Genomic DNA, 15315 nt, shown 5'->3' with positions numbered 1-15315 from the left:
AGATCTGGACAGGTTGGGCCCCCCAGAATGTTTGGAGACCTTTGTCCAGTCCCAGGTGATGGGGCTCCCACCCATCCCCTAGCCAGACCCAGCAGCACATTCTCACGGGGGCATCCTGTTGCTTTCCCCCTCCGGGCTGGTAGCCCACTGCTCCATCTGCACCCTGTGGGGTACTGAACGGAGTCTGCCCCCCCCTTCTCCCTGCACACACCCTGCACATGTTTACAGGTGAGCTCCGCCGTGCCCTGCCCCTCCCAGACCACATGGCCCTGGCCAAACTGGCTGGATTTGGCCAGTTCATGGCCAGATGTTCAAAGGAGCCTGACTCCTCACAGCTGCAGCTGAGAACAAAGGAGGCTCCGCCCCCAGCCTCGTGAAGAACAAGGGGCTGCTGAGCACTGGGGAAACTCCAGCCCATTGTCATTTTCCCCGGTCCCCAGTCAGTTCTTTGAGCTGAACAGTCCCAGCACAGCTTCCATCCCAAAAGCCTCTAGCTTGTGCTTCCCCTGCTCTAGTGTATTAGCAGCTCAGGTCCACCCTGCTGGCTGACTTGGGTTTTCTTCCTGTGTGCGTGCTGCATATCCCAGACGCTGCTGCTGCTCTTCCCTGCCTCTGTGCGATGACCCAACGTGCTCTGCACATGAAACAGAGCCAGACGCTGTTCGGGGTTCGGATTCCCACCGGTGCGTGCAGCTACTCCCAGCCAGGGTTGCTGGTGAATTTCACAGCAGGGCCTGGCTTTCAGGGGCTGCAGGGACGCGTGTTTGAAATGTCGCACTGGGACACCCGAGGCTGGATCCGTAGCAGCTGAGCACCCAACAGGCGCGCAGCATGCTTAGCTCTTCAGAAGTGTGGTCCCAATTTTCTGTGCTGATGGAGCACATCGAGAAATCTGCTTTTTAGACCTGTCCCCCTCCCCCGTCCATTCCTGCACCCCAGCACAGGTCTCCCCCACGGGCAGTTCTTCTGACTTGGCTGGGTTATTTTGGCAGTTCTTCCGCCAGGCCCCAGCGACTCCTGAGTCTATCCAAATGAAAGCTGTGAGCAGAGTTTCCATCTCCAGTTCTGCTGCCTTCAGCCCAAAAGCAAACTCAGCTTTGTCTCCTCTGTCAGCTCCCTGTGCTGCTTGTTGCTCGTTGCCTTGCTGTATCCAGCACTCCCCAACGGGCCGTCGTTCTGCAGGAGGCAGCATGAGCTGACGGTAATCCAGGATTACTCTGTTCTTTTCCAAAAAAACCAACACCACATTTGTCCTTTTCCAGATCAGGCCCCAAACTCCCCAGGACTTTTTCTTGCTGCGCCGTCCCCATGTGCCCACCTTCACATTGTTCATGGATTCTCCTGCCGGGTTCCGATCAGAAGCTTCCTCCCCTCGTTTGTCTTCCTTCCGAGTCCGTGTTTTGCTTGGTATGGGAGTTTCTGGCAGGGGGTCAAAGTCCCTTCTCTTTCGCACGGACTGCGTCCCTCACTTCCGCCCTTCTTCTCTTCATCTTCTCCCGTGACTTTGGTTGGCAAAAGCTCCTCCTTGTCAGACTTAGCACCTTCCCCATCTCTTCTCCTGAGGAGCCTTCTTGCATTCTGGTAGCTTTGGGTGAATGAGCCACGCACTTTTGCACTTCCTCCATTTCCAAAGCAAGTGACTTCTCCACTTGGGAACCCCACTGGCCCCATCTTGTTCTTTCCCCAAGGATTTGACATCTGAGATCTCCTCAGTTATCACCACCCTCTATGCCCTGCAATGTGCTCTGCCACTGGACTGGGCTTGCTAGGTTTCTGGCTTCCCCTAGCAGTTTCTGCACTGAATGCCCATGCCTTGCTGCATGGGGCAAGCCCCTTCGGTTGGGTTCCAGCAGGCTGCACTTACTGGTTCCAGGCCTCCCTTTTGTTCTGTCTCAGTCAATAGAACTAGGGTGGCTTCTTCTCTAAATGGATTCTCTGGGTTCCAGGTCATTCAAGTCCTAGGAACTTGGACTCGTGCTGGCCTGGCTGAATCAGCTCCCAGCAGAGATCTGTAAAGGTAACCCCCCATCACCACCCACCCAGACCCACACACACACCAGCAGCAGCAGCAGCAGCAGCACTCCCAAGGGTTTGAATTCACCAGGTTCTGGTGCTTGTCCCTGTTTTGAGTCTCATCTTCTCCATGTCTGAGCAGAACAACCTCTTCCCTCTTTGCTATCGAAGTGCAGATTGCAGGGTCTTGAAATCTCATTGAGACCCAGCTGCCCCCTTTGCACCACAGCGAGTCCCCTTCATACGGGGCATCCGCTGTTCGCCAGGTAAGGGACTGCATGAGCTGCTTAGCAGCAGAGAACTAGACAGAAATGGACGCACGTTTCACAAAGCATAGGTGGAAGCAGGAGTGGAGTCTGTGCCAGGGGACCCCCACGTGGCTAACGTATCAGCTGCTCACATGCCTGGGTGGTTTTTAAGGGAGGAGGAGCTCCCTGGGGGACGCACACACCATCGGCAGCCCAGCTCCAGAATAGACTCTGGTTTTGCCCTTTCCGGTCCTCCTCTTTGGGCCCCCACACTCTGATCGCACATACTTATTTGCCAAAGCCTTGCACTGCTCGGAGTCTTGCTCGCTGGTGTATTAATTAGGACAGATTAGAGGAGCTAAAGGTGTTAATATCACTGAGTCACTGCCTGACGCTAACAGTGTTAAACAAGGTCCCGGGATTGGTATCCAGAGACCTCAACCTGCTTAGTCCGAGAGCAAACAAGCCACTAACCATCCGTGTAGCCATCTATTACAGTGCAGAAATAAACCGTTTGCCCTGTAGAATATGAAATCAGGCTTTCATTGTAACAGCCTCCCTTGGTCCCTTCCCCTTCAGCAGGGCAGCGTTTTCAGAATGAATCCCCTTTGCCAGTGGGTCCAGAGCCTAGAAAGACTGAGAGCCATTGGCTTTGCTGGTGTGAAAGATAGTGGTGTCAGTCCTCCCAGGTGATGTTTGGGATTCAGCTGGAGCCAGTGGACGGCCATGTCACCTGGGAGCCTCCAGCTGTCCCAGTGTGCTCCGTATCAGAGGGGCAGGCCTGTTAGTCTATCTGCAAAAACAACGAGAAGTCCTGTGGCACCCCACACGTTGTCTCAGTCTCTTTGACCCAGATTTCTCAGCCTGTGGCTGGAGATCCAAAAGGGGGTCACCAGCTCCTGTGGATCCCAGGCTGGCCTCTCCTCCCTGCTCCAGCTGTTACAACCTCTGGTTCTCGGTGCCACTCAGGTATGGCCCAGCCAATATGATGGGAGTCCACGGAGGCCAAATTTCAGTGAGCCTCACTGCAACCCCATGACCAGCTCACAGCTCCACTCATGCAGATTTGGTCCAATTTGGGGAGGGGCAGGGCCAAACTTGAGCAGTGCTGCAACCCCAGAGATTGCAGAGCCCAGAGAGATGGCACTGCCAGAAGAAGGCAGAGTAAAAGAGGGGTAGTGTTTCTATAGCAGAACCATCCAATACCAGCCTTACTTCTGGCCTGCTGCTGAGCAGAGGCACAGCCTGCGGAGGTGGGCACCCTGCCGGCAGCTACTGCCCTCCAGAAGGGACAAGCAAGGAAAGATCGTGGCTATTTGTTCATACTTCAAAAATGTGCCAAGGAAGAGGTCAGAGGCCCATAAAAAGAAGTCATGTCTGGGAAACCCTGGACGTATGGTAATCCTACCACGGCCTCCACCCCCAGCCTATTTACTGTGTTGTAACCAGCCATAAACGTTTATAAGTGGGTCCAGTGCCCAGAAAGGTTGAGAACTGCTGGCTTCAGTGGTGTCCAAGAGTGGTGTAAGTTGTCCAAGGTGGTGTGTGTGATTCAGCTGGAGCCAGTGGATGGCCGTGTCCTGTGAGACCCTCTGGCTGTCCCCGTCTGCTCAGTATGAGAAGGGCAGCCCTGTTAGTCTGTGTCTGCAAAAACAACGCGAAGTCCTGTGGCACCTTATAGACTAATAGATATTCTGGAGCATCAACTTTTGTGGGCACAGACCCACTTTGTCAAATGCAGATGCAGCTGATGAAATGGGTCTTTGCCCATGAAAGCTTGCGCTCCGATATAGCCATTAGTCTGTAAGTGTGCTTAGGGCACTTCTCAGGATCAGGATCTGGCCCAGAGTCCCAGGATGCTCTGAAGGAGGCGGCCATGGTGCTGAATCTCACTCTAGGAGCCTCTGTCCTTCCTGTCTGCCCATTTTCTTCTTTCCTTCTCCACCCAATCTCATTCTTAACGATCCCTTCAGGGAATGATGGACAGAATAGCTCCACCCCTCATTGTGTTTTGTCCCAATTAGGTTTCATTTCTGACATATGATGTTGGGCTCATTAACTTCATGATCTACATCTCCAGTTTCTGTGTCCTTGAATTATGCCAGCTTGGCCTTTGTGTTTGGATTAATTCAGCTCTGCTGCCCCCTCAGACCTTTCCCCCTCTGTGTGTCATAATAATAAGGCATTTTAACGACTTATGAGCTTTTACAGCCCGTTCACAGTTTGGATTTAGGTGTAGGCCCCATTGGCACAACACCACAGCACAGCCAGGCACAGCGCCCATGCACCTCCTGAGCCCCAAACCTGAGGGGACACTCTTGCGTTAAGCTGCGAGCTGGGCAGGGGCCTGCCTGGGAAAGGCAGTGAGAGGCCTGGGAAAGGCTATTCGGGTCTGCTAGGCAGGAACTTATCACAGATGCAAGCTGAGACCTATCAGAACTCGTTACACCCAAGGGTTCTGAGGAGGTGCTCACTGGGCTAGACTGCCTGAAGGATGGACGGAGGCAGGAAAGGGCATGTGGAGGGTGTATGAGTCTGAGCACAGACACTACAGTGGCCATGAGCCCATGTTGTAGAGCTTGAGTTTCCAAGGGTCATAGCCAGAGCTGGCTGGGGGTAGTGAGAGCAAATGGAACAGCACAGGGAAGGGCAAAAGGCCCTGGGCAGGGAGGGGGGAAGGGGAAAAGCCCTGAGCAGTGAGGGATGGAAGGGACACAGGGATGGGAGCTCCCCAGCAGAGCTGATCGCAGGGATCTGTGCATTCCCAGGGTGTTGGCAGCCGCCCAAGATCACATCCATTGAGGAATCTCTCACGTCATCGTTGTCATCTCCCTGGGTTGATTTGTCTCCCTTGTTTGTTGTTGTCCTCCCCAGATTTTTCCCAGCTCCCCACCCCACATGTTCACTTCACTCCAGCCCCTTCGCCAGGCCCTTCCCAGTCCACCACTCATGTTACCATGGCTACTGCTTCATCCTTCACTCCAGTTGCTGTCCAAGGTACCGTATGCTCCTTTTCTCTTTCTCTATGGATTCTCTGCTCCCATGCCCCGTGGGTAGCCTTCAGGACATAGTAGGAGAATGGCTGCCAACCCCAGAGCGACCACAGCTGTGGCTGCAGTGGAGGGATTATTGTCAGCCATGGGCTGGCACCATCAGGGCCTTCTCGCTGGAATACCCAGGTTCTACAGCTGCCTCGCCAGTTCACACTGCAAAGCCAGAACCCAGTGGGGTATAAGGTCCCCGACTGGCAAGCAGGATTGTGGTAGCAGAAAAGGCCAGAGATCCATGCAGGGTGAGGTCCTGTTGGCCCTTCTAGCCATGTAGTGATTCTTCCCATGCAAATACACATCTCTGCGTGCTGTTTCTGCAAGAACTGTTGTCAGAGGTTGCAGAACACCCCTTAGGCCCTTTCTGGTGCGAGTTGGGGAACCACCCTCTCTCCTCTAACGCATGAGCCCTTAACACGTGTATCCCAGTGAGCGCACTGCCGCTGTGCATCAATATGTCTAATCTGTGTGCTAACTGTACTTAGTGGCTTGCTTCGGTGCTGCCTTGTGCAGGGAGTTCTGTAGGTTAACACATTTGTCTTGCATTGTCTCGCTGAAGCATTGCCCTTCCATTGTGAATGCTTCTCGTTTGTGTGTTAAGGGGCTGGGTGGCTTCGTACCCTACTGACTCCTCTGCCAGCCTCGCTTACTCTCCTTCACTCTTTCAGCTGCCCCGCTTCCCTCTTGGAGCACTTTTTTTGTAATCCTTCCTTGGGCCTTCCAGTTGCTGAGCTAATGCTTTTAGGAGGAAGCAACTAAAACTGACTGGAAAATTGCCCCTGCTTGCAGACAGGGGGCAAACCCTGTCCCCCTGACAGACACAGATGCCTCCCACTGCCTTCCCCCTCTGAGCAGACACCTGACGTTGGCCTCACCCCAGCTGCAGGGGCACAACCCTGCGTTCCTACCTCAAGAACAAACCCACGGGTACAAAACATTGCCCCCAACCCGCCAGCATGGACACAAGGCACCATCCCCCCAGCTCAGCTGGGAGAAACATTTCTCTCCCAAAGTGCAGGTATGAGACACCATCACAGATTCACAGCAGTCTGCTCCCTGGGCCTGGTATGGCCACGTGTTGCACAGTCCATAGACTTTTGAAAGCTGTGTGTTTCATGGTGGTGTAACCATGGAGGTACCAGCTCAAAAAGAGATTACGGAGGCTGCGGGGGGGGTCAAAGGGCTGTTGCATGAGTGTCTCGGTATTGTCACCCATGAGCACGTCTGCCTTCAAAGCGGGGCCGCTCTGGCTGGTCACCCAGCTCTGAAAGCCTGAAGCAGCGGCGCCATCCCATATCAAGCCACCCTTATTTCCGGGCTGCTGCCACCTGTGTGAGCTCTCAGCCAGCAGCGGCCCCTCTCCGGGCACTCAGCCGTGGGAGGGTTCCTTGTCTAGGCCAAATATGTAGCCGTGAAAAATGTGCCATGGCCGATGAAATCTGGTCTCCCCTACGGCTGTCAGCTTCCTGTGGGGAGATGGGATTTCACAACCCATGGAGCCCTTTGCATGGCCATGAATTTGATATGGTCCTGGAGAGAGAGAGACCATCCCCTGCTCTGCCCTCGTGTGACAGGTGTGTAACCTTGGGCTGCGGTTACACATCTTCAGGTGGCTGCTTCCATTCAGACGTGTACAGTCACCTGCCTGCCCCGGCAGCGTGCCCAGTCGAGGCTCCCAGCAGCCCAAGGAACCAGTCCTCCAGGCTGCTGTTTCGGAGGCTTCATGACTAAGAGACTGGCAGAGCAGGGACCATGGTGGCAAAGGGGATGGAGCCCCAGAGCACAGACAGTGCCAGGGCTGGGGATTGGGGCTGGGAGGGCATCACAGAGCCATGCAGGAGCTCCCAGCTGGGGTAGCCAGGGCTCAGCAGGACAGGAGGAAGGGATATGGGCAGAGCTGTTGGAATGTCCCTCACTCCCTGCCTGACATTGGACAATGCTGGGTGTTACTAGCTTTCAGGGGTGCTCTGGACCCTATGTCCATCACATTCCCCACCTCCCCTGGCAGCTTCTCTCCTCTCTTGGCCTCTGCACGTCTCAGCTTTCAGGGCCTGGCGGCTGGTGCATGGGACTGGTCCGTGGGAAAGCTGTGCTGTCGGGGAGGTGCCTGGAGCCAGACTGGGCAAACACGTTACAAACCCCAGCACCGCCTGTGGCACTGAGGGAGTGTCTGTACCACACAGGACTTCAGCAGGGCCTGTCAACGTCTCTCTCCCTCTTTCTCTTCCCGTCTCCCCGGCTCTGCTACGCGGATAGATGCCAGCCCGATGTCTTCCTCTTCCGGCACGTACCATGCTGTGATTGGCGGGGTGGTCGCAGTCATTGTCTTCCTGCTGCTCAGCCTGCTCATCGTCCTGGCGCACTACCTAATCAGGCACAAAGGTAAGGTCTGGTTTCTGCCTGGAGCTCTGCTCATGGGCTGGCCTCTCACGTAGGGGAGGGAGGAGGCAGCTCAGTCTCTCTCGCCAGAGGCCTTTGCCCCACTCGTGATCAGTCACTGTTTAAAGCTCTCCACCCCCTTCCCTTTCAGAGCCCCTGGGGCCTTGCGCTCCTTGGGGGGACCAGTGCTCTGCTCTCACGGCCTGGGTGTGCAGGGTTATGCTCGGCGTGAGGCACCCAGCCCTGGGGGAAGGCATCCCCTATTGCCCTGCAGCGTCTCCTCCCCGCTGCATGCAGAGGAGCAGCACAGGGCCTGGCCGAGAGGGAGGCAGATCCTAAGCCACCTAATATCCCTGCATCACATTCACCCTTATTCCTGGTCACCAAAACAGTTGTCCGCCCCTTTCTGAACCTCTGCAGAGACTTCACGTGGGCTGTGTATTATCCATCCATCCACCTGTCCACCTCCTCACCACCCATCTACTGCCCCCCCCACCGTGCATAATCATGGCATCTCCCCTCTGATTTTTCGTCTGCCCGGCACGTACCTGCATACAGTGCAGAGAGACAATCAGATTTAAGCATCAGCAATATCACACCAGCTGGAACCAGCACTGTTCATTATATCCATCACAGAGCTAGAAGAGGAGGTAAACAGTGAGGTGGAAGAAATTGGCAAATGATACAAAATTGCTCAAGATAGTTAAGTCCAAAAACTGCCAGTGAAGAATTACAAAAGGAACTCACTCAGCTGGGCAACAAAATAGTAACAGAGAGGTAACCATGTTAGTCTGTACTCCAACAAAACAAAACTGCAGAAATGTAGCACTTTAAAGACTAATGAGATGATTTGTTCAGGGATGAGCTGTCCTACGAGCGCTCATCACTGGGCAAGAAAGTGATTACAGTGCGAATGTAATTCAAATTATCCATATGAGGTGGTGGGATCCACATTGACCGTTACCACTCAAGGAATCCCTGTGGACAGTTCTCTGAAATCAGCCACTCCATGTGCGGTGACAGTCAAAACAGCTCACGGATTGTTAGGCAAGGCTAGTTAATAAAACATAATGTCACTATATAAATCCATGTTAAGCTCACACCTACACCTCAATTCTGAGTGTGTTTCTGGTCACTTCAGCTCAAATTGGAAAAATTAAAGAAGGCAACAAAAATGGGGGGCGGGGCTGGAACAGCTTCCATAAGAGGAGAGATTAAAAAGACGGACTGTTCATATTAGGAGGGAAGTGTTAGGAGGCTATAAATAATGACTGATGTGGAGAAAGTGATGAAGGAAATGTTGTTTACTCATTCGCATAACACAAGAACACAAGTCACACAAATAAATTAGTAGGTAGCAGGTTTAAAACAAACATGCACACAACACAGTCAGCCTGTGGAGCTCATTGCCAGGGGATGTTGTGAACGCCAAAAGTATAAGTGGGTTCAGAAAAGAGCTAGCTAAGTTTGTGGAGGATTGGTCCACGCCAAGCCGGTCAGGGATGCAACCTCCTACTCTGGGTGTCCCTCAACCTCTACCTGAAGCCAGGACTGGATGACGGGCTGGATCCCTCGATAACTGCCCAAACTGTTCATTTCCTCGGAAGCTTCCACCCTCAGAGGTGGGCGACTGAGCTATCTGAACAGGTCTGACCCAGTACGGCTGTTATATGCTTGACACAAGGAGAGCCGTAGAGATAACGTATGAGTTGGAAACGGCCACTCCCTCGGCTCCTTTGGGCCTGCATATGCCCTCAGCCAGCGTAAGGGGGTTGGGGTCAGTATCATTTACATACTGAGGAACCAGGTGTTTGAAGTTCATGTGGGATGCAGGCTTCTTTGCTCTCCATGGTCTTACGCCCACCGGGTAGATGCTGTCCTGCTCCAGCTGTCACCTCACCCATTTCCAGCCAATCCTTATGTGAGTGGCTGTAGCTCCCAGATCTCCAGCAGCTGGGCTGGTAATGCCTGTGTGCTGCATGGACCCAAAGGCAGCCATGATCCCTGCATTATGGTCCCATGCCTGGCCTGGCTTATGGCTAATGAGTGAGGTTCCTCCAGCCTGAAGGATGATGGCAGAATTAAGGTGTCCACTGAGCAGCTGGGAGGGAGCAGAAATCATACAAGCAGATTCACCTCTTGCCCCAGGCTCCAGGTTGCCCCTGGATGCATCATGTCCAGCACCGGCGCTGTGAGTGCAGCAGGCTGGGAGCTACCCACAGAAATGATTTTCCAGTGCCATTTGAAACATTGCACTTTGTGTATGAGAATGGAAGTTCAGAGCACTGGCTGGTCCCCTGCAGGACAGGTGAGACTGACAAGAGCCTTCCAGACAGTCCCAGGCAGTGGCAAACCTCCTGGCCCGTTCTCCCACAGCAGAGTTGCTTCCATTTCTGCTCATGCAAAATATCAGGGGCTCTGTTTCTCAGCTAACACCCTGGGGTAATCTTTTCTGAACCCTCAGCATTTTCAGCAGGGCGGAAATTCCATTTCCCAGCCAGCTGCAGCTGTGAGCTCCTGCCTGGAATCACCCGCGCACCACATGGTCCCTTCCCAGGTGGTTCAGAGTGACCTCAGCAGCCACCCAAACCACGAGTTCCATGTTGAATGAAAGCCGTTTCTCTGCCCAGGTACCTACCTGACTCACGAGGCCAAGGGATCAGACGACGCCCCGGATGCTGACACTGCCATCATCAATGCGGAGGGAGGCCAGGCCAGTGGGGATGAAAAAAAGGAATATTTCATCTAGGGGCGCAGGGTGGAGAGATGAGAAGTGGAGCCAACAAACCCAGATGGAAATGGAAACCAGAACACAAACCCAACTCAACCCAACAGATTTTCTCTCGTGCCCTGGATGGACGGCCGAACAGAGGGATGGCGGGACAGAGACCAGAGAGTGACCGGCGTGACTCACGATGCTTCTTCTTGAACTTGTATAGAACGTTATTACTAAAAACATTGAAAGCCCCACCCCTGTTCGCTTGCTTGTACCTTCATATCCGCAACCGACACTCGCACTCAACACAGACAAGCCAGTGAGTGAGTGACACTTTCCTTCTTTCCTTTGGCCCCTTTGCTTTGGTTTTGTGGATTCTCTTTGCCTGGGTTCCTTCAGTTGGAATGTTGGGGTGGGGTCGATGTCGCTCTTTCCGTTGCTTCTTTCCATTTTGGTTCCTTGTACATCCAAGGATAAAATCAGCCCTCCCGGTGGCCGCCTGCTGCCAAGGGTCTGGGCAGCCAGGGGATCCCTTTCTGTTGCTACCATTTCCCATCCAAGAACAAGGACCGAGATTCCATGGGGTTCCCCTCTACTTGGCTCCTTCATGGTGCTCTGAGCCAGACCCACAGGAATGACCTTAGATTGGGTGATGGGGGAATCTTTCTCTGCCCCACAGACTGGGAATGACCAGCGAGAGTGAGGAGCCAGGGGTGCCACCCAGCCCAGCTGCTCTCCAGAGAGCCCAGCACACCCAGCCCACGGGGCCTGCATTGATTTTATCCTTGGAGGTTGTATCTGAAAATGTCAATTTGAGAGGAAAGCTGCCCTGTGTGATGTGTCCAAAGGGGAGCCAGCTGCCAGGTGGGAGCCGTGTGTGGGCTCCTGTCGCCACTGATGCCCGAGGAGAGAGAGTCCAGCGCTGCCAGGTGACTGGCAGCTCTTGCATGCCTGGCCCTGAACCAGGGGTGAGGCAGGGCTGGACCTGATTCCTAGCCAGGCTGTAAAGTCTCCGATTGCAGCCATGACAAGAGCCCATCTGCTGAGGTGCTCGGTGCAAGGAAGCTGCCCTTGTGTGTCTTCCTGCTGCCAGGGAGTGATGGGCAGAGTGAGGCCCTGGCAAGCCAGGTGACTGGCCTCCATGCTGCTGTCATGCCTTTCCTGCTCTCCGACTGGCTGACCTGCCCAGCACACAGGCCCGGGGAGCATTTGGAAGTAGAAGCTTGCTCTGATCGCAGGTGGCTTGGCCAAGGGGTATCTCTCTTCTCGGCCCCAGTGAGCTGAGCAGCCTCCTTGCCACAAACCAGCCACCCAGAACCTGAACCGTTACAGCTCAGAAGCTGAGCAGCTGCATGTGACGGGTCACTAGCAACGCCGCCTAGGGCTGGGGTGGGAATGAGCTTCGTGGCAGACTGCCCGGGGTCTACTCAGTGGCTGGGGTGTGTGCTCAGACTTCTCGGTGGGAACCCATGCGTTAGTCAGGGAGCACGTTCCCCAGGGCAGGTGCCTGAAAGCAGCGTCCCGTGTCCAAGGGCTGTTGCCTGTTGCTGGCTCTTCAGAGCCCTGGCCCTGCTTCTCCAGAGCCTGCACGGCCCTCTATGGCTGCCACCACCTTGGAAGAGCAGATGCCATTCCCCACGTAGAACCCCTTCTCTGACCCTCAGGATAGGGCTCAGCCAGAGCAGCCAGACTGTGGGGCAAAGGGCTCAGCTCCTGCAGTCGTGCTGGGAATTCCTCTGATTCCCCCCGGTTGCCAACTCCCATGATTTGATCAAGAGTCTCCAGAGATTTGGTGTTTTTTGGAAAGCTCCAGCTCCTGGAGTCACGTGAATCTTTGAGCCTCTCAGCTTTCCTTTTCAAAAAATTTCTTCCAGCCCTCCTGGCTGGGGAGAGAACCTGGGATACAGGACAGGAATGTGGCCGAAAGGCTGCAATATATGAAGGCAGTCACCCTCCCCTTGCCAACTGAGTGATTTTGAATCTCTCTCCTCTTCAGCCAATCTCAGGATTTGGGGGAGCCTGATTCGTTGCTTTTCTGGCTGGGTCTTGGCCCCTGCAATATGCAGGGGCAGCGCAGGACCTGCCAGGTGAATACCTGAGATGGTGAGCAGGCCACCAGAGAGCCCCCAGGACATGTTGGTGGTCTGTCTGTGTCACCTTGTCCCTTCCCGTGGGCTCCAGCAAATTGCACTGGGGAATGGCTGGAGGAAAGAACCCTGCCAGGGGCAAGTGGTGGCTGCTGCTCCTCCCAACAGAGGTATGAATGCAAAGTGGTCACAGAGGGACCTCGTCAGGGTAATAGAGTCCTAGGGCTGGAACGGAGCTCAGGAGGTCATCGAGTCCAGCCCCTTGCTCAAAGCAGGATCAACCCCAATTAAATCATCTCAGCCAGGGCTTTGTCAAGCCGGGACTTAAAAACTGCCAGGGATGGTGATTGCACCTCCTCTCTAGGTAACTCATTCCAGTGCGTCACCACCCTCCTGGGGAAAAAGTTTTTTCCTAATATCCAACCTACACCTCCCCCTCTGTAACTTGAGACCAGACACAAGTGCTGATGGAAGCCCAGGGAATAGGGAACTACAACCTAGATCCCAACCTCCACACCCAACATGCAGGGTTCAATAAATGACCAAAAGGGTTCCCTTCTCTTGGGCAGACACTAGCCAGCCCCACCCCATGCACAGAGAGCCAGGTCCCCACATACTGCCCCCCTCACGCAACTCAGTGCTCGCCTTCCAAACTGGTATGAGCTGCAGAGCTAAACCTTAGGTCGTGGTAGTGCCAGACATGCTAGAAACAGGCGCAATTACTGTGTAACTAACCCCACACTGCAGGATCTAGGCCTTGGCTCCTGGCCTGTCAGATCCCAAACCACCAGCCTCTGCTGCAGGCTCCTGCAACATCTGTTCTCTGCATGAGGTGCAGAACCATGAGGCCTCACCATGCCTCCATCCACTTGGTCCACATGGCACAGGCCGAACACTCCAGCCTTCTTGGAGCTGTCTTATGGTAGCCAGCCAGGCAGGGTCCTTGCTGAAAGCCCCTGGAATGTGACTGAACATCTATGTGCTTTGATAGAGCTCCCTAGGCTCCCCTGGGGACCTGCTGGGCCTGGGCTTGGCTGGAGCTGTAACAGGCTTGGGCTCCTTGGGTTTCCATGTGGTTAAGATGGGCCTCCGGAAAGTAGCAATGGGCACTATACCCCAAGCAGCCTTGGGGATGTGTAGGCAGTGTCCTCCCCAGGAAGAGTGTGTGAAGTGAGATATCCCCAGATGTAAAGGAAGATACCCTTCTGCTGCCCGGGGGTTTATGCAGGGCCCACCCCTTCGCTGCACGGCTGTTATAAGATGTTCCATGCCTTGTAAACACAGAGCTAGCACTTTCCAAGTCCCTGAGACATGGGCCCAAGTAGAGGCCCAGCTGTGGGAACATCAAGGAAATGGTAAGGCCCACATGTCTCGTAGGGAAGTCTAAACTTCCCCTCGTGCTAGGTGTGTAGGAGGCAGTAGATACAGCCTTCTCGTGGCTGAGAGACCGATGAGTCACACAAGCCCTCGTTGGCTGTGTGGGAGCTCCAGGATACATCACCACTGCAGTGAGAGTTAGGGAATTAACTGTGTCTGTGGTGTGTGTAAGTGACTGTCTAATGTGTCTGGGAGTGCCAGGACACATCAAGTATCTCGTATGTGGGAGTGATAGGATATGCCGTGTCTCACGTGTATAAGATTGATGGGATGCACTGTGTGAGGGCCTGATGAGATAGTTACATCATGAGTGCACAGGGCTGATGGGATGCATTGTGTCTTGAGCATGTAGAAGTGATGGGATACACTGTCTCAAGTGTGTGGGAGTAATGGGGTACACCATGTCTTGAGCATGTAGGAGTGGCAGGATACACCGTGTCTTCAGTGTTTGGGACGAGTGGTGCACATTGGCTTTTGAACATGCAGGAGTGGTGGGATGCAACAGGTTTTGAGTGTGTAGGTGAGATGGGCTACACCAGGTCTCAGGGGAACAGGAGTGATAGATTATGCCGTGTTTCGAGTTTGTGGGACTGATAGGATACACTGTGTCTCCAGTGTGTGGGAGTGACGGGATACACCCTGTCTCAGGTGTGTGGAACTGACAGGATGCACTGTGTCCCAACCCTGTGGGAGTGGTAGGCTATACCATGTCTGAAATGTGTAGAAGGGGTGAGATACGCTGTGTCTCAGGTGTGTTCCAGAGAGGAGATATCCTGTCTCAAGAGTATTATAGTTACCAGATATACATGTCTCCAGTGTGGGGGGTGTCTCCCATGAGGCAGTGACAGATATACCTGTTCTGTGAATCAGTGGTGGGAGCTCTGAGCTCAGCCAGGTTAAGGTTTTTAAAACTCCAGCACGCTGTTACAACTTCAAACAGTCCCTTGTGGTTGGAGGTTTTGCATCCCGTTGGGGCTTGTGATTCCTCGTAACAAGCACTGTTAATAAAGCCATTGAACCTTGTAAAGAACACACACAGGAGACATTGAAAGCACTGACCTCAGAGAGCCTAAAAGTTCTTTTCTTCTCTTTCCATTGACGTGTACAAGTTGTATAATGGGCAAGGTCCTTGTCCGAGAGCCCTCTTGATCAGTGTGGGGTATTGCCCTGCCCTTGGGGATGGGACAGGTGAGCCAGGGGGTAGCGGCGGGGGGGGGCGGGGGGGGCAGACAGTTCTCTCTCAATTGTTCTCCATCACACTTTCATTTTTGAAAAAGTCAGTATTACTCTTGAGGGGAAAAATCATAATAATGTGATCAATGCAGCAATGTCTGCCTGAGTGTGTAGAGAGCCTGAAATTGCCGTGCTGAGGTGTGAACTGTCTTTCATTTCAGTGGTTGTAACTCCGATGCCAGTAACAATACGTAAATGTTCACTGTTTACTGCTC

At 53.9% G+C, this 15315-nt stretch overlaps 1 protein-coding gene across 2 annotated transcripts in view; it reads left to right on the top strand.

Annotated features, from left to right (window-relative positions):
* Positions 1-15037, top strand: part of CADM3 (cell adhesion molecule 3) — a 97655-nt gene extending 82618 nt beyond the window's left edge. The window contains exons 8-10 of one of the 2 annotated variants that reach the window (XM_074980850.1): positions 5136-5258; positions 7565-7690; positions 10318-15037. In XM_074980850.1, coding sequence (XP_074836951.1) covers positions 5136-5258; positions 7565-7690; positions 10318-10436 — 368 coding nt within the window. In that variant the 3' untranslated portion in view covers positions 10437-15037. The remainder of the gene's footprint in view (positions 1-5135; positions 5259-7564; positions 7691-10317) is intronic. The other variant, XM_074980851.1, reaches the window with a different exon arrangement.
* Positions 15038-15315: the final 278 nt, after the last annotated feature.

This window comes from Carettochelys insculpta, chromosome 30 (assembly GCF_033958435.1).
Source record: "Carettochelys insculpta isolate YL-2023 chromosome 30, ASM3395843v1, whole genome shotgun sequence".
Classification (NCBI taxonomy): domain Eukaryota; kingdom Metazoa; phylum Chordata; order Testudines; family Carettochelyidae; genus Carettochelys; species Carettochelys insculpta.
Note: the sequence above shows the minus strand (reverse complement) of the source record. Positions and strands in the feature narration are given on the sequence as shown.